Genomic DNA, 27,296 nt, shown 5'->3' with positions numbered 1-27,296 from the left:
CTTAAAGAGCTCTTTCTCTCTCTCCGTTTTAAGATCTGGACAGTGATTTAGTTCGCTATGATCCAAGAGTACACACTCCTCATTTGGATAGGCTTGTAAGTGCCCGAAGTGTGAGCCCAACTACGGAAATGGTTTCAAATGAATCTGTAGACTACCGAGCTACTTTTCCAGAAGGTATGTTCCAGTTTATTGTTCTGAGAAATGCCTCAACATACACCTCAGTGAGTTTGTGGCATTGTTGTTTATTTGGGGGTTTGCCTTTATGTTTTTATAAAAACACTAGAGTTCCAGTGCACAAAATTCATGCATTGTGGGGAGAGGGGGTCCCTCAGCCCAGCCTGCACCCTCTCCAATCTGGGATCCTCCCCAGGGGATGTCCAACTGCTGGTTTAGGCCAGATCCCACCAGGCCTAAACCGGTAGTGGGATATCCCTCTCACAACTTGGGACCACTGGCTCCTAACCGCTCACCTACCTGCCTGCTGGCCTTATCACCCCCTAACTGCCTTCCCCTGGCCAGCCTGATCGCCCCTAACTGCCTCTGCTTTGGCCTCCACCACCATGGATTTGTTTGGAAGGATCTCCAGATGTCTGGTCTAATTATCATATTACCCTTTTATTTGTATAAATAAAAGAAATATTTATTTCTTTTTTTGGCCAAGAAAGTATTTAATTTGACATAGAATTACTGGGCTTTTATTTTTTAATGTATTTGTGTATACATTATGTTAAATTTTCAGTCGTTTTCTTTTCACAAAAAGGTTAATTTTTATATTTCAAGTAAAGTTCACATTCAATATTATGTCAGTTTTAGTTGTACAGCATAGTGGTCAGATAATTATATACCTTATGAAGGGATCCTCCCAATAAATCTAATACTCACCTGACACTATATAGCTATTACAATATAACTGACTATATTCCCTATGACTATATTTTACATCCCCATGACTGTTTTCATAACTTCCAACTTGTACTTTTTAATCTGTAAGAAGATTAATTTTAAAATCATTTGAGTAAAGGTAAGGTGTTTATTTTCTCAGTGCAATGTTAAGAAATTGTGAGGTGCTCTTTAACAACCCAGAAAAAGATAAAATACAAAGTTTATATTTATTTATTTTTATGCTTATTTAGATATAATTTGGCACTGCTATATTTTTTAGTTCAAAATGTTGATCCTCAAACATTTAAATTATAACTTAGTACTCCTTTGAAGGATTCTCAGTGAATTGTTGGTACACAGCCTTTTACCCACAGCACTCCAGGACTTCAATATATTTTTTAGTCTTATTCAATAAAAACCTTCATGTATGTGATTGAAACAGGAGGGGTTAGCATCTTCTGCTTTGCAAAACACTAAGCTTAATATTGGTTAGGTTAACCAGCACATTTCCCAATGTTTTATTTTAAATCTCTTGGTAAAAAAAGCAAAATGTCTGTATTGTATCTGCTCCATTACCTTTAGAAGTTACAGGATATGAGTCAAATACAAGAATTTCCCTGGTTGAATATTTACCATTGGACAAATAAAATGAGTCACAGACAGTTGTGGATACAGGAAAAGTTAGAGGTTCCTCCAAACAAGTACAATAGCAATAAGGCAGTTAACACTTTAATTTAAACCTTACTCTCTCTTATATTTTGAAGTTTATATTAGTTCTATAGAGATACACATAAATATTGCCTTTGCCTACCTGATTCCATTTGCCCTTAAAAAAATCCATGTCCAGCCGGGACCGGTTTGGCTCAATGGATAGAGCGTCGACTTGGGGACTGAAAGGTCCCGGGTTCGATTCCGGTCAAGGGCATGTACCTTGGTTGCGGGCATATCCCCAGTAGGGGGTGTGCAAGAGGCAGCTGATCGATGACTCTCTCTCATCGATGTTTCTAACTCTCTATCTCTCTCCCTTCCTCTCTGTACAAAATCAATAAAATATATTTAAAAAAAAAAATCCATGTCCAGCCGAAACCAGTTTGGCTCAGTGGATAGAGAGTCAGCCTGTGGACTGAACGGTCCCGGGTTCAATTCCGGTCAAGGGCATGTACCTGGGTTGCGGGCACATCCCCAGTAGGAGGTGTGCAAGAGGCAGTTGATCAATGATTCTTTCTCATCGATGTTTCTAATTCTCTATCCATCTCCTTTTCTCTCTGTAAAAAATCAATAAAATATATTTAATTTTTTTAAAAAATCCATGTCCTGCCCCAGCCAGTGTGGCTCAGTTGGTTGGGCATCATCCCGTGTACCTGGTGGTTCCCTGGTGGTTCCCAGTCAGGGCATGCGCAGGAGGCAGCCATTCCATGTTACACTCACACATCAATGTTTCTCTCTTTCTCTCTCTCTCTCCCCCCTCTCCCTTTCTTTCTCTCTAAATATAAATTTATTTTAAAAAATTTTATAAATACATGGCCTTAACAACATGGACAAATCAAATCCAGTTTATAGTTTTGAAATTTAGACCTTTTATTGTCTTACTAGTGGCCCAGTGCTCAGATTCATGCACATTGAAAGGAAATTAATTAGAAGAAAGATTTGTGCAGTAATTGTGTTACTGTAAAAAATCACATGTCAAAATAGTATATATAATATAGTATTATAAAGTTAAAATACAAAATATTTTAGTATGTATCATGCATGCGCGAATCAACATTTATTTTTAAATTGCCAATGTGCATCATATGTACCAGCCAGTTGGTCGGATGGACAGATGGACGAACACTTGGTCACTTAGCCTTTTATATATATAGATAGTATTATAAAATTAAAATACAAAATATTTTAATATGTCATGCGCATGTGCAAGTCAACATTTATTTTTAATAAATTGCCAGTACACGTCATATGTACAGGCCAGATGGTCAGATGGACGGATGGTTGGTCACTTAGCCTTTTATATTTAGATACTCACCTCTAATAGCTCTAATCTAAGATCATTAAAATTCACAAGTAATTTAAAAAATTAAAAGCTTAATCTTCTTTCAACTTCGTTACTCACCAAACCTCTGTCAACATTGCTAAGAAGCTTGAGTTCCATCTTTCATCTTCTTTCCCACATTGAGCCTGCTTCCTGGAAACATGGAAAACTAAAACAGGCAGAAGGAGATCATCCAGAGAGAAAAAGGAAACACACAGTCAGCACCTTATGAAGAGGCAACTATAAAACTTTCCTCTATATCTTCACCAGTCTTTCATGCAGACCTAGTGTTCTTGGTGGCATTGCACCAGAATCACACATTAATGTTAAACTAGAAGCCCGATGCACAAGATAAGTGCACTCTGGCATCCCTCAGTCTGGCCCATGCCCACTCCAGTCCAGGAGCCCTCAGGGGATGTCCGACTGATAGTTTAGGCCAGCTCCCCTGGAGAGCAGGCTTAAGCCATCAGTTGGACATCCTTAGCCCTGCTGTGGAGGCAAGAGAGGCTCCTGCCACTGCTGATGCATTTGTCAGCCATGAGCCCAGCTTCTGACAGAGCAGTGCTCCCAGTGTGAGAGCACACTGACCATCAGGGGGCAGCTCCTGCATTGAGCATCTGCCCCCTGGTGGTCAGTGCGCATCATAGTGACCATTCACTCAATTTGCATAGTAGCCTTTTATCATATAGGACTAGAGCCCTGGTGCACAAAATTTGTTCATGGAGGTAGTGGGGGAAGGTTGTCCCTCAGCGCAGCCTGCACCCTCTCCAATCTGGGACATCCCTTTCACAATCCAGGACTGCTGGCTCCCAACTGCTCTCCTGCCTGCCTTCCTGATTGCCCCTAACTGCTTCTGCCTGCAAGCCTGATCACCCCCTAACCACTCCCATGCCAGCCTGATTGATGTCTACCTGCTCCCCTGCCAGTCTGTTTGCCACCAACTACCCTCCTCTGCCGGCCTGGTCACCCCTAACTGCCCTCCCCTGCAGGGCTGATCACCTTCAACTGCTCTCCCTTGCAGGCCTGTTCCCTCTCAACTGCCCTCCCTTGAAGGCCTGGTGCCTCCCAACTTCCCTCCCCTACTTGCCTGATCACCCATAACTGCCCTCTCTTGCAGGCCTGGTCCCTCCCAACTGCCCTCCCCTGCTGGCCATATTGTGTCCACATAGGGGCAGGATCTTTGACCACATGGGGGCAGCCATCTTGTGTGTTGGAGTGATGGTCAATCTGCATATTACTCTTTTTTTTAATTGATTTTTTTACAGAGAGGAAGAAAGAGGGATAGAGAAAGTTAGAAACATCGATGAGAGAGAGTCATCGATCAGCTGCCTCTTGCACATCCCCCACTGGGGATGTGCCCACAACCAAGGTACATGCCCTTGACTGGAATTGAACCCTGGACCTTTCAGTCTGCAGACCGACGCTCTATCCACTGAGCCAAACCAGTTTCAGCTGCATATTACTCTTTTATTAAATAGGATACTGACACAGTTCAATACCCTGTTTAGTTTATCTTCAGATACATTGCTGTAGATGTGATGCCCTCTCCCTGACGTGTATGGATTCCCAATGGGAAGGGGAAAGCAGCTGTTGCTCTCTACCCTGTTTGGCATTAAGAAATTTATTCTCAACCCCCCACTCTCCCCATTCCTTACTCCTGAAATGAAAAGGCTTCCCTTGCAATAGAGAACCTTGCCCATGTCTCTTAAAGGGCTTTGGTTGTAAAGTTCAAATTAATGGAATGCTGATTCCTTTCCAAGTGCCCTCAACCAAGCAATGACGATGGCACACTAACCCAATTCTAATTCTAATCAACCGTCTCTAAACAGTGATAACACTGAATGTTGAATGATGCTACCATCATCATTCAACAGAGAATTTACCACAAATGTAAAAAGCTGCAGTTCTAAAAATGTAGCCATTATATACTTCTAAATATATGTATGTAAAATATTTCACTACGCACATTTTTCCTTGGCCAGGAATCCATGCGGGTTTTGAGAAATATTAATTAACTCCATCCATAAACACTAGTCGCTCAAAAGGCAGACTACTTGTGCAGCTTCCCATGTTTAAGAATATTGTATATTAAAAGTAAACCTCAAACAGGGCTTTTTATTATATATAAAAAGAGAAATGTAGAAGGAAATGAGAGTAAACAAGATGTCAAAGTTAATGCTTAATCTATGTAAAAGAAATTTATTAAAAACTTTATATGTATGCCAGCATCTTTTCCCAGCTTACCATTTTTATTAAACTAGTTCCTTTGTAAAGACTCTTCCTAGCCTCATTCAATGATAAAAAGCATCATTTCTTTCATTTTAAAATTCAGGGTTCATTATTTATTCCATTTTCTGCCCCTGTTATCGTCCCCACCATGAGGTCCCGCTATTGTTTTCTAATAATTCTACTCTATCTGGCAGATCACTATCCTAACTCATCTCAGAACGGATCATGCAGACAAGTGCAATATCCTCTGATGGACCTATCCCCCATCCTAACCGGTGGGAACTCTGATATATCCAGTCCATTACTGCAGGATGCTGTGCACATTGACCTCAGCGCTCTAAATCCAGAGCTGGTCCAGGCCGTCCAGCACGTAGTGATCGGGCCCAGCAACCTGATCGTGCATTTCAATGAAGTCATCGGAAGGGGTAAGTATTTCCACTCAGCTCTCTGTTGAACACGGTTTTCCAGCAAGCCTTTTATCTCCTGCCTTTGCAGATTAGGAATGTAGACAATGGTGAAGGCAGCTGACAGAGCGGTGATAACAAGCGCGCTTGATTTCTGTTCTGCAGAAAAACACGTCTGCACATGGTGTCCGTGGGGACTTGCCCCTGTTTCTGGAGGCCTTTTAATAGTCTCCCAAACATATTAGAGAAGAAATCACATTCCTTCCTCACCTTTTTCCTAATTAAACTATAATTTCTTACAAGATGCCGTTTACTTCCTTCTGAAACGTCGTTTTTTTCAGTTCCAGTATTTTCACTCATCTCCCTCCAGCCTTCCTTTACTCTGGAGCAGGGACTGTGTGAGGTCCTTGTTTGTAAGAGTTACGCTGCTGGACAGACAGCATGAGAAGATGGGGAGTTTATAGCATTCTCCTGGCCTGACACATTACATATCACACCTACAATGCACTCCAGTTTCTTTATACAAGAAGGAGTATTTGTAGTAAGCCAGACAACGCAGCAATGATAGCTAGCACACCATCTTAAAGGAAATATTTACCAGGGAGAGGAACCAAGCAGAAGCCAGGAAATGAACTGCACTCTGCCCTTTTTCCTAAAAAGCTTTTGCCTTTGGCACGGAAGGGCCTCTGTCCCTTTTCTTCAGTCTGTGCTGCAGGAGGTGGCACGGGCACCTGCCAGCCTGGTGCAGAACACACCGACACAACCATTTGCCTCCCAGGAGCACCGGGCTTCCCACTCTCCTGTGAGAGCACCCACACATTCCTCCGCCACACACTCCAGATTTTTTCCTGCTCCCCTTCCCAATAGTAGCCTCACTGTTAATAAACAGGTTTCATGTCAGTAATTTAGTGCTGTCACCAGCCTATAAATTCCAGTAATTGCACCAGTGTGTGTAGCCTCGCTAATTATGTCCTCGTTCTATGCGTTATAAAATTAGATTTTTTTTTTTAATCAGGAAAGGTGCTAAATGGCAATCATTGCTTTTAATGTAGTAATAATCATTAATGATTCTATAAATATTAACTGTTATTGATATGTGTTTCCCCGGTAGAATGTGAGCCCTTGAGATCATAGACTTTATTTTATTTTATTTTTTCATCTTTGCATCATAAGAGGGTAGACTAATGCCTGACACTCACATAGGAGGCATTGGGGAGTCTTGGCCGGCTGCAGAAATTAATTAAGGGATGACTTACCCGGCTATCAGCCATTTGGCACCTCTGGGGAGAATTACTGCCCCTGGATAAAAGGCTACTGTTGGGAAGGTGAAGTGACTGAAACCAGAGAGAACCGGGTGCAATGACTCAGAGTGAATTTGCTTCATTTGAGTAATTTCCTTTCCTTTTCAGCCAACCTGGGTGACACATTAACTGGTGACTAATGGGGGAAATCCTTACCCTATAATGCTGATCTTATTTCTAATGATACCATTTTTTATCTCATTTCAGTTTATTGGAATATAGAGAGCTTCTTTTATTTCTTCATGTAGGCAAAACTTTATTTTCATATTCAAAAGATGATATTTGATCCTTAAAATAATTTTAAAGTGTTTTACATAAAACAAAGTTTTTCTTGTGTTATTAATTATTGTATTATTTTCCATACAAACTACTCTAAGCCTACTTTTGTCCCACCCAGCATCCACACACACACACACACACACACACACACACACACACACACACAGCAATATTGTTCATCAGAAGTAGACAAAATAATGTAGTCTTTGGTCATGTACAAAAAAAGGAAATGAAGATCACAAAGTGCCTAGTGAGTAATTATTACATAGTTCAAAGTAATGCAGCACTGACCAAATGCCTTCTTTCATGTAGGTCATTTTGGGTGTGTATATCATGGGACTTTGTTGGACAACAATGACAAGAAAATCCATTGTGCTGTGAAATCCTTGAATAGTAAGTTATATTTTATTTCTTAATATGTTTTTATTGACTTCAGAGAGGGAGGGAGAGATAGAAACATCAATGATGAAAGAGTATCTGATCAGCTGCCTCCTGCACACCCCTTACTGCAACCCGGGCATGTGCTCTCACCAGGAATCGAACTGTGACCTACCGGTTTATAGTCAGTGCTCAGCCACTGAGCTACATGGGCTGAGCTGTTACTTTTATAATTTGCAAATTAATAGTTCATAATTAAATGTTGCTTTTTCCCTTGTGGAAAAATCAGCTACTTCTGGAATTATGGACCTATTGCTGAAAATTTGGTCTAAATTCCTATTGAGATATCTCCTCAGAAATTATCTGAGGGCTCTCATAAGTTAGAGTGTAGGAGAAATGAGTCTTGGATGAGCTGAGTATCGCTTAACTATGTTTGACTTATAATATTTATTTTGTAAGTGACATTCATGGAAACTATTGGAAGCATGTTGGCACATACAACAATAATGACTCATTTTACCCAGAGGCATTACTATAATTATTTGTTTAACCACAACCTCTACTAAAAAGATTTTTTTTAATGAAATAAGACAAACAAGCAAAAAAAATATGTTGGCAGAAAATTGAAAAGTTGTAAATGTGGTAATATCTCACTTATCAGCATTTTTGGGGAATGAGATATTCCACGTAAACAAACTTTCTAAACAAGTGAAACTTACCCTGCTTTTAATGCTAGAATGTTTTGTTTTTTTTAATTTTAGTCGTTACTGAGAAACTCTTTTTTAAATGGAATGCAACTCAGTTTGAAAAACAGGCACTGCTCTCACGCATAAACTAAGACTTTACTGATGACCATAATTATGGCATAAATTACTGTTTTGTATAACCCAGTGTGCTCCTCATATTAGCATTTCCCTGGCTCCACCTTTACTGACAGATCTCATATGCCAAGTCCATGTGCTTGCCTTTTCTAAATTTCCAAATTTGTGCTTACAATTTGCTGCATCCAGAAAAATGTTAACCAGCTATATCACAAATTTATATTGGAATAATAAGCTGAAATGCACAAGTTAAAGGTTCCTCTGCAAGATACATTATTGTCAGATCTCAGCCTTTTGGACATGTAAATCTTCATGCTAAGTAGTGTTCTACATGGTTGATTTTGTTGGAAGTCTGATCACAGGGTCATTTAAGGAAAAGTTTATATAAAACCTAACTACACATTGGATAGATTATATGACTTCCAATAAATTTGCCTCACAGGAGAGCACTACTGCCCACTGACAAAGAGCAATCCTGTCACCCAGGAATCTTTCTCTCTCCTGGTGTGCACTGATTTCTTGGACTTTCTGGTTCCAGAATGCATTGTGTTTGTAAAACAAAAAAATCACCACTGAGACTGACATTAGTCAGATTAGTAAATTAAAGCTTGTTAATTCCTCATAATGCTGACTCGTGTCAAGCCCTCAGGATCTCTATCTGGAAATGGTTAGAAACTATTAGGGGGAAAAAATCTGTTTAGATATATGACCACCATTGATCTTCAAATCCACCCAGTCCAGGGGTTGGAAAACTATGGACAGCCGCCTGTTTTCCAAAATAAAGTTTATTGAGACTTAGACACCTTTTTTCTTGTGGCTGCTTCTGCACTGTGATGGCAGAGCTGAGCATTTGAAACCATATGACCCACTAAGCCAAACAAGATTTACTATCTGGCTCTACATAAAAGTTGCCAGCCCCTGCCCTAAAGGTCACTACAGAATGGACTGGCCAGCTTTCCTCTCCTTTTCTCTATCAGACAAACGGACTGCTAGCTAGACTCTAGCTTACAAAAATGTGTCAAGGTGATGACTTGATAGCTCAGTGCAGGGCGACATCATTCACACAGATGGATTGTAAAAAAAAAAAAAAAAAAAAAAAAAAAAAAAAAAAACACTCTGAGGATGAGGCAGTGGGATAAGATAGAAACCTATGGTTTTATTTATTTATTTTGAATCCTATGGTTTATATGCCATCGCTCTCCCTATCTGAACATGACAAAGTATTCTTTGTTCTGTAATGAAATCAATGTCTCCACCACTGGATTTCTCAGGGATCACTGACATAGGAGAAGTGTCCCAGTTTCTGACTGAGGGGATCATCATGAAAGATTTCAGCCATCCCAACGTGCTGTCACTCTTGGGAATCTGCCTTCGAAGTGAGGGGTCTCCGCTGGTGGTCCTGCCATACATGAAACATGGAGATCTTCGGAACTTCATCAGAAATGAGACGCATGTAAGTACATTTCCTGGCTTACTAACCTGTAAACTAGCTGGAAGCCAGCCAGTCTTTCAAAACGTGCTGTGCTGAACCTTTTCAAAGCGCTCTAGCCAAAGAAGTGCACGTACAGTGTTAGCACCATTCCAATGGATGAGAGCTGGTTTGGTTCACTTGTACCTGAAAATTCTCTATCCTGGAGGGAAGATTGTGATGCCTAGAAGGGTTTCCCCAGGGACAATGATGCTTAGCTTCCCTGCAAACAGCCTTGCTCCATCCCCCTGATAGGTACATTTAGTCATCTTTGAGGGCCTAATATGAGCCAGAAACAGCACAACACAGGAGACATAGAAGTGTAATTAGCCACAAGTCACATGGAGTGTTAGCAATGAAAAACATTGAAGAATTAATTACAAATGAGTCCCTTGCTATTCTTCAAAATGGCCAGTCACCCTCCTACCTCTGCACTTGCTGTGCTTCCTCTCCCTGAACCACTCTTCCCCAAAATATCCACACATCTCAACGTCAGCCTTCGCTCTGATAGCATCTTCAAAATGGGACTCTCCTGATCTTTCTAAAATTGCAACTGACCCAACCCAGCCCCCTGCCTCCAATCTGTCTCCTCTCCACTGCTTTATTTTTCCTCATTGTGCTTATCATCTTCTTATGCACTAGGCCTGAGAGGTCCCATGCTGTGACCATGAGCTACATGTGAAATATGGCCAGTCCTGATTGAGCTATGCTGTAGGTGTAGAATACATCCCAGGTTTTGAATATTTAGCATAAAAAAAGTAAAATATTAATAATTATTTATATTAATTACATGTTGCAATGATATTTTGGATATGTTGGATTGAAAAATATAGTGTGAAAATTAATTTCATCTGTTTCTTTTTATTTTGTTAATGTGATGGCAGCCACAGAGCTGGAGAGAGCAGGAGGGAGGCTAGGGTTGTCCCCAGCAATGGAGGAAGCCAAGCTTTCTGCACACACTGGCCGGCACAGGCCTCCACTTCAAGCTACAAAGTTTCAATTATAGAAGATACATAAATCCTAACAGAAATGGCTGCCACCATGGAGGGAGCAGAAGGCTTGGCTCCGCTCCAGACTACAAAGTTTCAATTGTAGAAGATAAATAAACCCCAGATATCAGGGCCTCTGCTTGGATCACCAGGGGGTGTGCCCAGCCTACAAACCACCACAGGCCTCTCACCCAGGCCGTCCCAGGCCCCAAGAGAACCCCCCTCTGATCGTACACCAGCTGGCCCCCACTCGTACACCAGGCCTCTATCTTATCTAATAAAAGAGTAATTATGCAGATTGACCATCACTCCAGCACACAAGATGGATGCCCCATGTGGTCAAAGATCCTGCCCCTATGTGGACACAAGATGGCCACCACAAGATGGCCAGCAGGGGAGGGCAGTTGGGAGGAACAAGGTCTTCAAGGGAGGGCAATTGGGGGTGATCAAGCCCGCAGGGGAGAGCAGTTAGGGATGACCAAGCTGAGAGGAGGGAAGTTGGGGGTGACCAGGCCTGCAGGGAAGGACAGTTGGAAGAGACCCAGGCCTGCAGGGGAGAGCAGTAGGGGAGACCAGGCCTGCAGGGGAGGGCAGTTAGGGGCAATCAGGCTGGCATGGGAGTGGTTAGGGGGTGATCAGGCTGGCAGGCAGAAGCGGTTAGGGGCAATCAGGAAGGCAGGCAGGCGAGCAGTTGGGAGCCAGCTGTCCTGGATTGTGAAAGAGATATCTGACTGCCAGTTGCATGTCCCTCAAGGGGTCCCAGATTGAAGAGGGTACAGTCTGGGTTGAGGTGTCGTGTGTGTGTGTCTCCCCCTCTCCCCCCCTGTGCATGAATTTCGTGCATCAGGCCTCTAGTAGTTCTTATGGTTTTATAAGACATTCCCACTGTCCACACAGTGCTGTGGAGGGAATTCCTAGAGAATGAGGTTCCTGTTCTCTGTGTGGGTCCAGGCCCCTGGAGCTGTGAGCTGTGCTTCAGCACGTGTGGAAGGGGTTCTGATGGGAGTGACTTGGCTACAGTGTGGGCTTTGGAGCCTAAAAGATTAGTTTAAAATCCTAATTCCACTTACCATCTGAGTGGTGTGGGTGATTTATTTCTCTCTGAATTTCCTGTATTAACCGTGTATTTCCTTTTTTATTTTTTTTTAATTTCAGAAAGGAAGGGAGAGGGAGAGAGGGATGGAGACATCAATGAGAGAGGATCATTTATTGGCTGCTTCCTGCACGACCCCTCCTGGGGATTGAGCCCACAACCCAGGCATGTGCCCTTCACCAGAATTGAACCTGGGACCCTTCAGTCAGCAGGCTGACACCCTATCCACTGAGCCAAAGCAGCTAGGGCTAACCATGTATTTCTGAGGCTCTAACTTCTAGGGCCTCACTGCCCCCTCCCCCCAACACACACACACACACACACACACACACACACACACACACACACACACTCACACACACACACAGTACTAGCAAATTCCCAGAGATGGTGAACAACTCACCTTCTCAGAGGTGAGCCAATCCAGAGCCCAAATCCCAACCACCTCCTTCATAGGCCTCTCACACTCTAGGCCCTGTCGCCCTGCCCTGCTCACTTAAGGGCCAAGCACCAGACAACTAGGGACAGCGCCTATGCCCTGACACACACACACACACACACACACACACACACACACACACACACCGCTGAAATTATCCCAGCTGCCAAGTCCAAGCCTGCTTACCCTGCTTGCCCATTTCTTCCCACAGAAGCCGCAATGAGGCCTCACCTGTCTTCTGGCCACGCCTCGTGCTTCCCTGTGTGGGCTTGCATGGCAGGGCAGGCCCCCGCCTCCTGCGGCTTAGAACAAACTCTCTTTTCCGCGGCGGTGGTCTCCCATCCGTGGGCTTCACCACACCTGATCATTACAAAGCCCACGTTTCAAAACCCCTCCAGTTCTGCATCTGTAAAATGAAACCCCTGCCTTCCAGAAGTGCATGAGGATTAGCCCACATTTATAAACCATCTAGCCTGGTGCTTTGCAAACAGTAGGCACTTAATAAATGGCTGCTATTATCAATCAACAGGGCGTTCTTATAAGCATTTCAGGATCCTGAGATCCTCGCTAGAACAGTAGATGCTTAGTTTATGAGTTTCCAATTCTCTTTGATTGCAGAACCCAACCGTAAAAGATCTTATTGGCTTTGGTCTTCAAGTAGCCAAAGGCATGAAATACCTCGCAAGCAAAAAGTTTGTCCACAGAGACTTGGCTGCAAGGAACTGTATGTAAGTATAAGAATCTCGGTGCCCGCCGTCCACATTTAGCGAAAAGGAGGACTCTGTTTCCCCTGCTTTTCTAACAAAAGCCCTTGATTTCCGGTATAGTTTTAAATCCACATGTAAACGCTGGGGATGTAGGAGGGGCCCTCAGTCTCTGTCAAATGGAGAATTTAAAAGAAAGGGATGCTCCAGAGGGGGGTCTTAACAGCTGCTCTGCGCTTTCCTCCTTTTTCCTTTTCAAAAGTGTTGTGGTTTCACACTGCATTAGTGTTGGGAGGTAGAATTTGATCTTCAGCCTTTTACAGCAAAGAGAGAGCTGATGACACAAATACCAACATATTGTCACTTCCAAAGAGGGGGTTTGAAGTCAGCCTGCAGGAGTGGTATTTGGGAATGAATTCAAAGAACTTCGTTTGTGTCCAGCTGCCTGGGCTGTATAACACAGTAGTCAACAGTTTGTAATCGACCCAGTGCTTCCCTTGCAGAGCGCTGATTCATGCCTTACAGTACACGCGAACGGGAGAGCTGTGTCGTTCATTTCCTACCTTGGTTTTGGTCACTGTGACAACATAAAAGCCCACTTAAACAAAGGGATGCACAGCCTCAGAGAGCAGAAATTGACTTTGTTCAAACTTGCTGTTTTTCTTAGATGCTTTACTATGTGTCCTGTTTCTCTGTTACCTCAGTGGTGGGAAATATAAGTGTTACGTACTATCCTAGCCCATTTGAGAATGAAAAAGTAAGATAAGAGGGCCTGGTCATGTCTCCCCTATACAACTACATGGTAATACGTGGACAAGTGATGACCGGCGATTACTTTGGGTCCTCGGTTGGCGCGCTTGATTTAGCAACCAAGGACATCGGGAGGGGGGCCCAATTTTACTACTTCAGATCTACGAAAGCAAAACGAGTTTTCTTACATAACATCACAGGATCTCCTTCCTTAGCTCATTAAACTTGTAATGTGAATGTCAAGCATTTTTACTCAAGAATCCCATTATAATACTGTGTTAGTCGGTTGAGGCTAGAATCCTCCCACCTGAAGTTACGGATTTGTGGGTTTCCAGCACAGAAGTCACGTGTTCTGTAGACAATTCAGCATCACAATAAATGATTTTATTCCAGCCACCAGTAACAATATGTGTCCTTCCTGTAGGCTAGATGAAAAATTCACTGTCAAGGTTGCCGATTTTGGTCTTGCCAGAGACATGTATGATAAAGAATACTACAGTGTCCACAACAAGACAGGTGCCAAACTGCCGGTGAAGTGGATGGCCTTAGAAAGTCTACAGACTCAGAAGTTCACCACCAAGTCAGACGTGGTAATGTATTCCTGATCACTCCAGACCTTCTTCTCTTTTACTTCCATGCCCAAATTTTTTCAGTAGTTTTATGGCTACTTAATTTTTTTATTTTTTGTAAAGAAAAGCTTTTTACATCACTAATTTCATTTTTTTTTCATAAGCAAAAGTGCTCGGTTATCTAATGCACTCATAGTGTGGCAAGGGAAATGGGTATCCACCGGTGGAAATGGGGAGTCACCTTCCCCACCGGGTGCTCAGGGTTGGGTCCTTACCATAACTTGAAAAAAAGAACTTTCTGAGACTCACATGGGAGAAAGAGTGCTTTTTATTTGTGTGGAATTATATCCCTCGGTTTCCAACATCGCGTTTTCCTTAATCAGTCCTGGAAAAGGAGCAGCTGGGGTTTCAGCAGAGCTAGAAGCAAAGCCAGCGATCAGAGTTTCCACTCCATTGGTGAAGCTGGGTCCGGTTTCACATCAGGCTGGTAGCATTCCCTCAGTCCATTGTGTCTGGTGTCCTAGACCAGTGGTCGGCACACTCGTTAGCCAACAGAGCCAAATATCAACAGGACGATTGAAATTTCTTCTGAGAGCCAAATTTTCTGAACTTAAACTTCGTCTAATGCCACTTCTTCAAAATAGACTCGCCCAGGCTGTGGTATTTTGTGGAAGAGCCACACTCCAGGGGCCAAAGAGCCGCATGTGGCTCGCAAGCTATATTTTGCCAACCATGGTTCTAGGCCATGGGCCATGTGGGCAAATGCAGGAGCATGAGAGCTCTGCAAGCCAGGAGTCAGGTGCAACACACCAGGGGCAAGAGAAAGTACTCCTTTGCTTAGGACCTTAAGTATATCAAATCTGCGCCCCCTCCTGCTTGCTGTGGTCACACCTACCCTGACTAGTGCCCTGTTCCCAGGTGTGACTGACAAACACGCACCTTCCCTATGACACCCAGACTTTACTAGGCATGTGTCCACTTGGCCTTCCCTTTGTTCCTTTCCACTTAATTAATATCCAGGGTCATTGCAACCGTATCGATAGTATGTTTTTATAAATTCATTTATTCAAAAATATTTGTCTGGCAGATGCTAGATCCTTAGGAAGCCCAAAGCTGAACCAAGTGTGAACCCTGTCCTCCAGAAGCTTTAGCTCAGCGGGGAAGACAAGGCATGTCCATCAAAACTCACACAAAGTAGACTAGGGTTGGCCCAGCCACTCATAGCTCACAACTTTATGGCAGTAAGAATTCTACCTTGAGAGATCTGGAAGCTATGATGGAGGCAGGTCTAGCAATGAAGTCATTATTCCTGCACCTAGCTATTGATAGATACACGCTCTCCTTTATTTGCAAAGGCCATCCTCCTTTGACAGAGCCAGCTTTGAAAGGCATGTGTCTGAACACTGACACTCACCTGGAGAGCCACACTCCCTTCCACCTGGAGGGAAGGACAGTGCTTGGAATGGTTACAAAAAAGAAAAAGTTCATCCACTTTGTGCTAGCAGAGCCAAGCACTAGACCCTGAGAACTGCAGTGTAGAAATACTTGGCCATTTTATTATGGACTAGAGGCCCGGTGCATGGAATTCATGCATGGGTGGGGTCCCTGGGCCTGGCCAGCGATCAGGGCCTATCAGGGCTCTTGCCCTGTCTTGCCCTGTCTTTCCCTTGTCCAGCAGGCCCCATTTGGCAGGCCTCAGCTGACCTGCCAAATGGGGCCTGCTGGACAAGGGAAGGGACCGTGGAAGTTTGCTGGCTACGGGGGAGGGAACAGGGAAGGTTGGCTATGGGATGCACTGATCACCAGGGGTGGCTCCTGCATTGGGTATCTGCCCCCTTGTGGTCAGTGCACATCATAGCGACTGGTCGACGGGTTGTTCCAGTCATTCAGTTATAACCATCATTTAGGCTTTTATATATAGCGATAGATGGTATCATCCAGGAGAACAGGAGCAAATGCTCAAAAGCCAAAACTTGCTGATGGCATGTAGGTTACAGATTATATAGGGAAAATCTCAAGATACTGTGAGTTAGAGAGCTCAGGGTCATGCTGGAAGCTGATTGGTTGGAGATAAGGTAATGATAAAAAATCATTTCTTCAGGACTTAAGGACAATTCTGAAATCTGCTCCTGTGTCCCTCTGTCTGGATTCTTGGGAAAGTAACCAGGAGGTGGTTCCACATTAGAGCCTAGGAACTGAAACACAATGTAGGTGAAGAAGTTATCTTTAGCCTGCCAGAGTCCAGACTTTGTGATCATTAGTCAGGTCCAGGCTATTGTCTTCTGCTGTTTCGGGGTTGCTGATTATCCAGGCAAAGGCTAGGTCTTTTAAGGGTATAGAAAAAGAAATAAATAAAATTTCTAGAGCTAGGATTTAAAGCTAAATTTAATCAAAGTCATAAGGACCCTCAGTTTCAATTCCTCCCTCTCCCCTTCCCTCATTTTTTTTAATCATTTCTCGATCTTGAGGAAGAAGGGGGGAAGACCTTTCTGACTCCTTCCTGCTGAAAGGGGTCAGAGTTCATGGTTAGAAGAATAAAATCATTTTACATTCCATTGAAAATATTTTTTAGCTTCCAGATTCATAGTCTGTATGAGTATAATGTTTGCTTTTTCCCTGCTTTGTAGGTAGAAAACATCTCATCAGGAGCAGAACAATATATAAAAACTTGGTCATTTTTGATAGCATGAAAAAGAACCAAACTCATGTAATATCATATTCAATAAAGAAATTTAAACAACAAAAAAAACCAAACTCTAATTCTGGATTAGCTTATTGTGGCTACTTAAATTAACTTACTCTATTAAATCTATTTTAATCATACTTAAAATTTTCTTTCTCAGGGTTCCTTTTCTACAAAACTTCTACAACTTTCCTAGTCCCTCTTAGTTTGTCTCTTCTTACTCAATTTGAAACAACCAACCTTTTTTTTAGGACAAATCACTTTCTACTAATTCCCCAAAAATGTATTTCCATGCTTAATGCCTTCCTTCCTAAAAACTCACATCATTTCCTTCCATATTAATTAAAATTTGTAACCCTTAGAACCTTAATTCTAAGGCAAAATGTAAGTAATTAGCATTTTTTTTATTGGCAAATTTATTAATCTGTTTCTTAACCTTTAGAAACATAGGTTCTTTTACTGGCAAAGCACAAAATGTTTTTATTAACAGATCTAAATGTATCATTTAGTTTCTCTTTAATAAGAGGTCAATAGTAGGTAACCTTAGACTTATCTAACAGTTACTGTTTCAGTATTTTATGTTATTTGGAAATTTCTATATATTCAATAATTTTTATCATTTAACTTCATAAAACTTTAAAGCTTCAAGTTACAAAGAGATTGAGAAAGCTATTTAAGTGCACATACAATACAAGGTGTGGCAAAAGGTGGTTTAGAGTTGCTTGTATGGAAAATAATATAATAATTAATAAATAATAGTACAAGAATAAACTCTGTATTTTGTGTACTCACAACTGTAAGCCTACTTTTGCTCCCACCCTGTATAATTATTGCTAAAGAGTTAACATAGCCCTAACTGGTTTGGCTCAGTGGATAGAGTGTTGGTCTGCGGACTGAAAGGTCCCAGGTTCGATTCAGGTCAAGGGCATGTACCTTGGTTGTGGACACATCCCCAATAGGAGGTGTGCAGGAGGCAGCTGATCGATGTTTCTCTCTCATCGATGTTTCTAACTCTCTATCACTCTCCCCTCCTCTCTGTAAAAAAATAAATAAAATATATTTTTAAAAAGAGTTAACATAAAAGAAACTTCTTATATCATTACACTTATTTAATTCGCTTGCTCCTAACAATTAAGTTTAGATTACTTATGAAAATTTTATTATACCCAGTTGGGTTTTTTGCTGACAAATTTTGCAACATAGATAACATGGACTTACTTGACTGATAAACCCAGGTGGAATAAAAGTATTACTTAATACTGATGATTTTAGCCCAGTCGGTGTGACTCAGTGATTGAGCATCGACCTGTGAACCAGGAGGACACAAAGTGGAATTATGAGAATAAAATTGAGAAAAATATCTTCATACTAGATCATAGCGGTCCTTGGGAAGCAAACGGGGATGTCTGGACCATACAGTTATGTGACTACCAGCGGCACTATAACCAGGATGTAGAACAGGTGCCCCTTTGTGGTCAGCCCCTACTACCTGGGAACCACTGGCCCGTTTTCTGTGTCTATAGTTTTACCTTTTCCTAGAATGTCCTCAAGTCTGTCTCCTTTCACTTCGCATAACACGCTTAAGGGTCATTCATGTTATGTCAGTAGTATCAGTGTATCAGTAGTTCACTTCCTTTTTTATTGTAAAAAAATACACAACAAAAAATCTATCATCTTTAAGGGTGCGGTACAATAATGTTAATTACATGCACATTACAGGATCTCTTCATCTTGTAAAACTGAAATTCTGTATCCTCTAGACAACTTCCCATTTTCCTTTCACCCTACCCTCTTGGCAACCACCATTCTACTTTCTGTTCCTAAGAGTATGACTGCGTTAGGCACCTCATGTAAGTAGAACCATGTGTTATTTAGCTTGTTGTGACTGGATTATGTCACTTAGTGTAATGTCCTCCAGGTTCATCTGGGTTGTAGCACATGACAGGATCTCCTTCTTTTGAAGGGTAAATAATATTCCATCATATGAATGTGCCACATTTGCTTTGTCCATCTGTCAGTGGACACTTAGGTTTCTTGGTTGTTGGAATAATGTTGCTTTGAACATGGGTATACAAGTGTCTCTTCAAGGTCCTTTCTCAATTCTTTTGGTTATACACCCAGAAATGAGATTACTTGACCATATGGTTGTTCTGTCTTTAATGTTTTAAGGGCCCTTCATACTGTTTTTCATAGAGCGATTCACTCCTTTTTATTTCTGAGTGGTATTGCATTGTACAAATGTACCACATTTTGTTTATACATTTACCATCTGAAGGACATTTGGGTTTGTTCCAGTTTTAGGCAGCTACTTACATGTAATTATAACTGCCTTAACATTTGCTTAAAGGTTTTTGTGTGAACATAATTTTTATTTCTTTTGGGTAAATATCTAGAAGTAGGATTACTGGGTGGTAAGATAAGTGTTATATTTAACTTTATGAGGAGCTGCCACCTGTTTTTCTACACAGTCTGTATCATTTCATATTCTTACCAGGAATATATAAGTTTCAGCTCAGCATTCTTCCCAGCACTTGCCATTGTCAGTTTTGGGGATTTTAGCTATTCAAATAGATCATAGTGGTGTCTCAATTTCTTCTTCATCTGCATTTGCCTAATGGCTAATGATATTGAGCATCTTTTCATGTACTTCTTTGACATTCTTCTGCCTCCATTAGTGAAATTCCTGCTCAAAACTTTTGCCCATTTGTTTAAGTTTTAGAATTTATTTTCTGGTTTTGTTTGTTGTTTTTTTAATTGGGTTACTTTTTATTATTGAACGAGAGGCCCAGTGCATGAATTCATGCATCTTAAAAGGAACTGTGGGCCATGAAGCTGTGGTAGGCACAGGCGCAGGTCTTGACCCATCCTTCATGCCCCTGCACAACCCCTCCTGCCGTAGCCCCAGACCTCTGTCTGTTGGCCCTGCTTGCACCCACTGATGGCACAGAGCAATTGGGGCCAGTGCAAGCAGTGGCTGCTGCCCTGATTGCCTCTCAGGATCAGGGGGAGGTGGAGAAGCCCTCAGGGGTAATCAGGTCCATCAGCTGCCACTCACACCTGCTGATGGCACTGAGCAATCAGGACCAGCACCGGGTACCAGCAGTGGGTGCAAGCAGGGCTGGTGCCAGCAGCAAGCGCAAGCGCCGGGCGGGACCACAGCATGGGAACAAAGAATTTTCAGTAACCACCAGAGGTTACTGAAACAGCAACTGGTGCCCTCCTTGGTCTGGTGACCCATTCACCTGCTCTACCATCCCACCACAGCTGATGCCTGCCATGTTCCCTGCACACCTCCTGGTGGCTAGTGCACATCATAGCAGCTGGTTGTTTGGTTGTTCCAGTTCCGCCGTTCAGTCTAATTGCTAATTAGTAATTAGCCCTTTATTATACAGGATTATTGAGATATATATATTTTTTTTTCTAGCATGTAGCTTTCCTTTTCATTATTTTACTATCTTTTAAAGAGTAGAAGTTTAAATTTTATTAAAAAGTTATCAATTTACCCATTTTTTTGTTGTGGTTTTTCACAAATTAAATTGTATCTCAGTTGACCTACTCTTGAACGCACACATTTGGCTCTCTCCACACCTTACGTACCTCAGCAGGGACTTTTTTCTATAATTTTTTGCAACTTATAACAATCCCTCACATCTAATAACTGCTTTGATCTTTACTGTTTTGATGAAGTTGGGCAGGGATTCTTCAGATGAGCTCACTTCTGGTGCTCAGATGTTTCGAGTGGCTTGACTGTTCACACAGTAAATGTGAATAATAGAGCTTTTATGTCTTAAAACTAAAACTGACTTGTTCCCATCACTCCTGGTGCATATTCACTTACACCTCTCTCTCCCTCTCTCTCTGTCTCCCATCCCCCCATCTTCTCTCTTGGTCAACATCATGCTCCTTCTTCACTGCCCCTCCCCTCATCACCCTGACAGCGGGGAGGGCTTTGCCCTGCAACTGCTATTCTCTCTCCTCTCATGACCTATGAGTCCTCCAGCTCTCCTCTGAATCCAAATTATTGCTCAGAAATTTACCAACTCTCTACCCTTTGTGAATTTGCCTTCAGGCAAACCTGTAGCCTAGGCCAGTGGTCGGCAAACTCATTAGTCAACAGAGCGGCAAACCGTGGCTCGCGAGCCACATGTGACTCACGAGCCACAGTTTGCCGACCACTGGCCAAGGCTATTGGTTACGGAGACCTTATCATAGACAAGTAATCAGCCTCTCAGAACTTTCCTCACCCTTAAAGCATCTTTAACCCTGGCCGGTGTGGCTCAGTTGGTTGCGTTTGTTCCAGTTTTAGGCAGTTACTTACAACCAGTGCATCAAGAGGCCTGGGGACTGGATTCCAGTCAGGGCTCATGCTTGGGTTGTAGGCTCCATCCCCAGTAGGGGGCATGTAGGAGACAGCCAATCAGTGTTTCACTTTAACAGCGATGTTGTTTCTCTCTCTCCCTCTCCCTTCCTCTGTCTCTAAAAATCAATAATACAAACTTTCTTTTTTAAAAAAAAAAAAAAAAAAGCATCTATTAAATCAATTACATTACAGGTTTATAAAAGAGTTATTACAAGGTTAAGATAATCATTTTTTAATATATTTATTGATTTTTTTACAGAGAGGAAGGGAGAGGGACAGAGAGTTAGAAACATAGATGAGAAACATTGATTAGCTGCCTCCTGCACACCCCCTATAGGGGATGTGCCTGCAACCAAGGTACATGCCCTTGACTGGAATCGAACCTGGGACCCTTCAGTCCACAGGCTGATGCTCCATCCATTGAGCCAAACCAGTTAGGGCAAGATAATTATTATTTTTTTAAGGCATGATGCCCATGCCCAACTCATTATATAACACACACCATCTCCCACCACCCTGATTTAGAAGTTCAGTCTCATAGGCTTCCGTGTTGCAGTATGCAATAGTATCCCTTACCTGTTCTTGTTCAGAAAACTGGTCTCTACCTTATCAGTGTCTCCTATTTGTCTAAGGCATAGTGTTGACTGGATGCAATCTCCTGGAGCTCAACTCTAGTCATGTCCCATCGATTTCACTTTCCCCATTCAAAAACCCCACAGCAGGGTCCCCTTTCAGCCTTACCTGTCCCTCCTCCCTTAGTCCACACACCCAGCAGTGACTATGACATTTATACCTCAGTGAAAACACATGTGTGCTCTCAGCCCTTGGCCCACTCCCACAGGGAACACTTTCTGCCCTCCCGTTACATGTACCTGCAAAACACATCTCCCTTGCTTTCAACACCCACTTTACTATCACTTTCTTCCTGAGGCCTCTCTCAGTACCCACTATTACCTAACTTTGCACAACACTGTACCTCTTTTCTATTATTGCTCCATTGTTATATTTTATTGTTCTACATGATAGTTAATTGCATAATATTCTTTTTTAATATATTTTATTGATTTTTTTACAGAGAGGAAGGGAGAGAGATAGAGAGTTAGAAACATTGATGAGAGAGAAACATCGATCAGCTGCCTCCTGCACACCCCTACTGAGGATATGCCCGCAACCAAGGTACATGCCCTTGATCAGAATGGAACTGGGACCTTTCAGTCCGCAGGCCGACGCTCTATCCACTGAGCCAAACCTGTTTTGGCAATTGCCTAATATTCTTAACCCTGTTTAATTAGCCTTGGGGCTTATCCAGTAACTTGGGGAGTAACCTACTTATGCACCTCAGAAGTCAGTAGATACTTGTTTAATTGATTTAAATTTTAATGCAAACTTTGGAACTTGAAGGTTAACACAATTAAGTTGTCAGAGAGAACGCCCAAGATTTGCAGGCTTTGAAAACTTTGATGTTGAAAGGCTGCAGAAGACAGCAAAGTTCCTACCTGGGAAGGAGTTTATTTTCTCTGTTTGGATTAAGGCTGTCAGTGGCCTTTAAGGTTCTTGCTCTTAGGCAAAAGAGCCATTAATGGAGATTTATATCAGCAACTAAAGTATCTACCTGGTTTCTTTCTTTTGGCCATGCTTTATTCTCTTTCTTGCTGATTATGAGCTACACTTGCTTCTCAATGTTCTGTTCTCCTAGTCCAGGGGTCTTCAAACTACGGCCGGGGGGCCACATGCAGCCCCCAGGGGAGTCTGATCCTGCCCGCCAGGTTTTTTGGGCAGTGAGCGCAGCCAAGGTGTTACAGTAGGAATTAGTAGTTCATATAGTCCGGCCCTCCAGCTCTCTGAGGGACCGTGATCTGGCCCCCACTTTAAAAAGTTTGAGGACCCCTGTTCCTGTCCGTATTCTCCTTCTCCCAGCTTCTTTTTCCTCAGAGCCTCATTCTCTCCGCATGTGCCTCTTGGTCTGTGAGTGTCCAGGAAATGTTGCTAAGCACTGATTTCCTGGGTCTCCTGCCAGAGGTGACCTACACATGCTGACTTACTCTCATGTGTCACTCTCACCTTGGCACCTGTCCAGGAGGAGGTAAATGTATGATCTGATGTATTCTTCCAAGTATAGTGCTGTAAGTCAAGAAATTGCATACTTAGTCAAGTTCAGTAGACCAACCAAGATCCAAGAGCCAAGAACTTTTAGATGTTTCATCCCAATGTAAATTAAGACTTGTTGGAGAATTTTAGCAAATCTCTTAACCTCCCCATGTCCCTGCGGTCTTCCTATAAAGTATTGATAGAACTGTTTTTATTAATCTACTCTTTGAACATTTCAAGTTACAAATATCTTATTGAGATTAGTTTTCAATAGCCTTGTCGCCTAGCAGTTTTATTACTTGTGATTTTTAATATGGATTTTTACTTAGGTCTTCTCTTTTAACATTAACTTTTAGGCATGATTACATTCTTGACTATTTACATTCACTTGGAAATCCCACAAATGTAACTTTAAAAGGCTTACTTTTCTTCTTTTACTAATAATCTAAAAGTGTACTGAAGCCATTGAAAAAAGAAGGATAGAAACCTTGAATATGCTGCCTTTACAAGAGAGAACTTAGAAAGCCTAGTTTACTGACTACAGGTGAAATCTTAATCCCCATGTGGACTTCAGATACTCCTTTTGAAAACTTCATATTTACTTGTAACTAAACTTTATCTAATTCTGGTTTAAACAAATTTTATTTATTTATTTATTTTTAACTATTTTTATTGATTTTTCAGAGAGGAAGAGAAAGGGATAGAGAGCCAGAAACATCGATGAGAGAGAAACATAGACCAGCTGCCTCCCGCACACTCCCCACTGGGGATGTGCCCACAACCAATGTACATGCCCTTAACCGGAATTGAACCTGGGACCTTTCAGTCCCAGACGACGCTCTATCCACTGAGCCAAACCAGTTTCGGCTAAACAAATTTTAAAATGTATAACCTATTAATTGCCTTTAAGGAAATGTTTGCCCCAAACAGCACGTGCATTGAGTACACTAAACCAAGTTTCATTATTAAGACCTACTGATTGCCTTTCATATTTATGTGGTCACACTTCTCACCTGGATTCTCTCTCCCACGGTCTGCCTAGTGGTCCTTCGGTGTGCTCCTCTGGGAACTGATGACAAGGGGGGCTCCTCCCTATCCTGACGTCAACACCTTCGATATAACGGTTTACTTGCTGCAAGGCAGAAGGCTCTTACAACCAGAATACTGCCCCGATGCCTTGTGAGTAAGAATTTCAGAAGCATCTTCGGAAGCTCTTATACTCTTTGCTTTTACAGAAATGCTTGTCCGTGGCATGTCTCTCACTGCACTTCTTCCTTTCTGAAACAGGTATGAAGTGATGCTAAAATGCTGGCATCCCAAAGCTGAAATGCGCCCAACCTTTTCTGAACTGGTCTCCAAGATATCGGCGATCTTCTCCACGTTCATCGGGGAGCACTATGTCCATGTGAACGCTACTTACGTGAATATCAAAAGCGTTTCTCCGTACCCTTCCCTGTTGTCATCTCAAGATAAAGTTGATGGCGAGGGAGGCACCTGATGGATGAATACGCCATCGGCCCCCTTCTGATAAACATCATAGAACTGTTCAAGCAACAGTCCATACCATGACCAATGTTTTTTTCACTGCCTGCGCATTGAAAGGCCACCAGATATTTTTTGCTTTTGCCAAAATTGTGCTACTCTAGGACCTTCTATTGTTCTCTTAAATGACTGGATTCTGAGGAATTTGTCACCTGACAAAGCATCAGAGCCAGAAGCTTGGTCCCATAGGCCAGTGACCAATGGCAACCCTGCAGCTTTGATGATGCTCCTGTCGCATTCAGGCCAAAGCCTGAATTTTAGGTTGGAATTTTAAAAATCAGGATCCGACCTGATTTCATATGGGGAATGGAGGCGATTGGTTTTGAGGTCTTCTGGACCACTGAAAATTCAGAAGTGGGGATGCCCAGGTAGCTGGGGACAGGCCACTCATTTAAAATTTCAAAGAGAGTTCATGTGTTATATAGTCACTGACGTGTTATTATTGATGTTGGGTAAACATTCCCTTCTACATTTTTGATACACATTCCTTTTGTTGAAGAAATGTCCATAAGCAATGCAGGACACAAAATGTGTTTAATAGGGACCATTCTGTATTGTATATACATAGTTGATGGCATTAAGAAGGTTTTCATAAAATTGTTTAATAATAATGAAATATTTGTTATTTAAAAATCAGCTGCTTAAAAAAAATCAACTGTTTGAAAATGATACTGTTCTGATGGAATGAATGTAGACATTTAGATGTTTTGCCTGTGATTTTTTTTTAATGCCAACTGGAAGTAAAGGAAGTACTTTGTGATAACTTAGCATGTTTTTAAAGCAAGATACATCTGTCTAAAAGGTTCATTGGTTCCAATCTGCCTCATATCTAAGGCGAAAAATGACCAATGGACTGGAAATATTAGCCTCGTTTTCAAGTGGCAGCTTCTATCCCACAAACACATAGAGACAATAAAACTTTGGGGAAGTCCAGTTTTTGCATTAGGACATGTTCTGTGTTAAGCAAAGAGTATTTTAGGAAAAAAAAAAAAAGGGGGGGGGTCAGTTGTAAGTTCTGGCTATTTCACCTGGATAACGGTTCCTCTGGTAGGATTTTTGTGCTGTTTTGTTTTGTGAGATTTTGTGCTTACTACTGTATAGTGCATATGGCACAGGATACTCTAACTGGTCTTCTCTGTGTAAACATTTTAAATATTCTATTTTTATAGAAATGTTTATTTTTAATGACATAAGAAAACTTTCGTTAGGCCACAAAAATACTGCACTGTGAACATTTCAGAAAAGACATGTCAGGCTTGGATTAATAGCAGCGAGGTCTTAAAAGGCTGTAAGCAATGATAAAGAAATGTGCTGATTGCCAGTATGCCCCACCCTCATTACATCACTCAGCAAGCTTTGAAGAGGGTGTTACACTGAACCCAATAATAGAGTTGAGCTGTTGTTGCAAGAGAATGATTACAACCAAAAGCTCTTTGACGATGGAACTCACCATAAGACACAAGGAACTGTACTGCAGAGATATTTCAACTCAAATATTACTATTTTAAAAGTGTCCAGAGTGACACTGGTTCACAGAATATTGTAAACCTACTTTGTGGAAAGAAATATCTCTCCCAATGTCAAGAAAAGGAATACATCAAGAACACACAGAACTTGTGGAAACAACAACCCATCACCAAGTCTACACACCGTCTATGCTTGAGAAAGCCGTAATGTGAAAACCGTGTGTGCTATTTACAAACGTGTCCTTCGGTTAATGTGTCTGGACAGATTGTGGGAGGGATTCTAAGAATTAGATACTTGTCACTGCCTATACCTGCAGTTGAGCTGATGGTACTTTGTATGTTAATAGTTATTGTTCTGGTAACTCATACAATTGAAAATAAAGCGGTGTATCTATCACCTTGTACACTGAGATTTGCTTATTGCTATGCATGCTTGATTACCTACATTTACATAATGGCAGGAAGCCTACAATTGATTTCACCTGGCTGCATCAAGCGCCTCCGTGTGAGAGCCTTAATCAAGTTAATGCATGGGCAGCTGAAAAGAATTTGCATTTCTGAGTCTCAGGGGTCTCTGTCTTGTTAAGGGGGCTTTGCCCTGAGTTGCCAGATTACCTACGTTCCTCTGACACATTTTGAACTGCTAGGGCACGCTGCTCCTACTTGAGCATGATGCCCTTCTCCAGCAGCGTGCATTTTGGACCACAAGGTGTGACGGGGGAGCTACAACCCCGGAGTTGGCCCAGAGATACCTAGCTGGGAGTTGGAGGAGAGAGGCCTTCTTATCCACTCAGGGTCCCACCGTTCAGGAGCCCCAGTTAC

General features: G+C 42.1%; 1 protein-coding gene across 1 annotated transcript in view; it reads left to right on the top strand.

The window, feature by feature from the left end:
* The window catches only part of MET (MET proto-oncogene, receptor tyrosine kinase), a 135,658-nt gene extending 108,774 nt beyond the window's left edge, over positions 1-26,884 (top strand). Inside the window, exons 14-21 of the mRNA XM_084896961.1 lie at positions 34-174; positions 5,335-5,565; positions 7,437-7,517; positions 9,595-9,776; positions 12,931-13,040; positions 14,191-14,356; positions 24,509-24,645; positions 24,754-26,884. Coding sequence (XP_084753087.1) covers positions 34-174; positions 5,335-5,565; positions 7,437-7,517; positions 9,595-9,776; positions 12,931-13,040; positions 14,191-14,356; positions 24,509-24,645; positions 24,754-24,964 — 1,259 coding nt within the window. The 3' untranslated portion in view covers positions 24,965-26,884. The remainder of the gene's footprint in view (positions 1-33; positions 175-5,334; positions 5,566-7,436; positions 7,518-9,594; positions 9,777-12,930; positions 13,041-14,190; positions 14,357-24,508; positions 24,646-24,753) is intronic.
* Positions 26,885-27,296: the final 412 nt, after the last annotated feature.

This window comes from Pipistrellus hanaki (assembly GCF_964339955.1).
Source record: "Pipistrellus hanaki genome assembly, chromosome: 10".
Taxonomy (NCBI): domain Eukaryota; kingdom Metazoa; phylum Chordata; class Mammalia; order Chiroptera; family Vespertilionidae; genus Pipistrellus; species Pipistrellus hanaki.
Note: the sequence above shows the minus strand (reverse complement) of the source record. Positions and strands in the feature narration are given on the sequence as shown.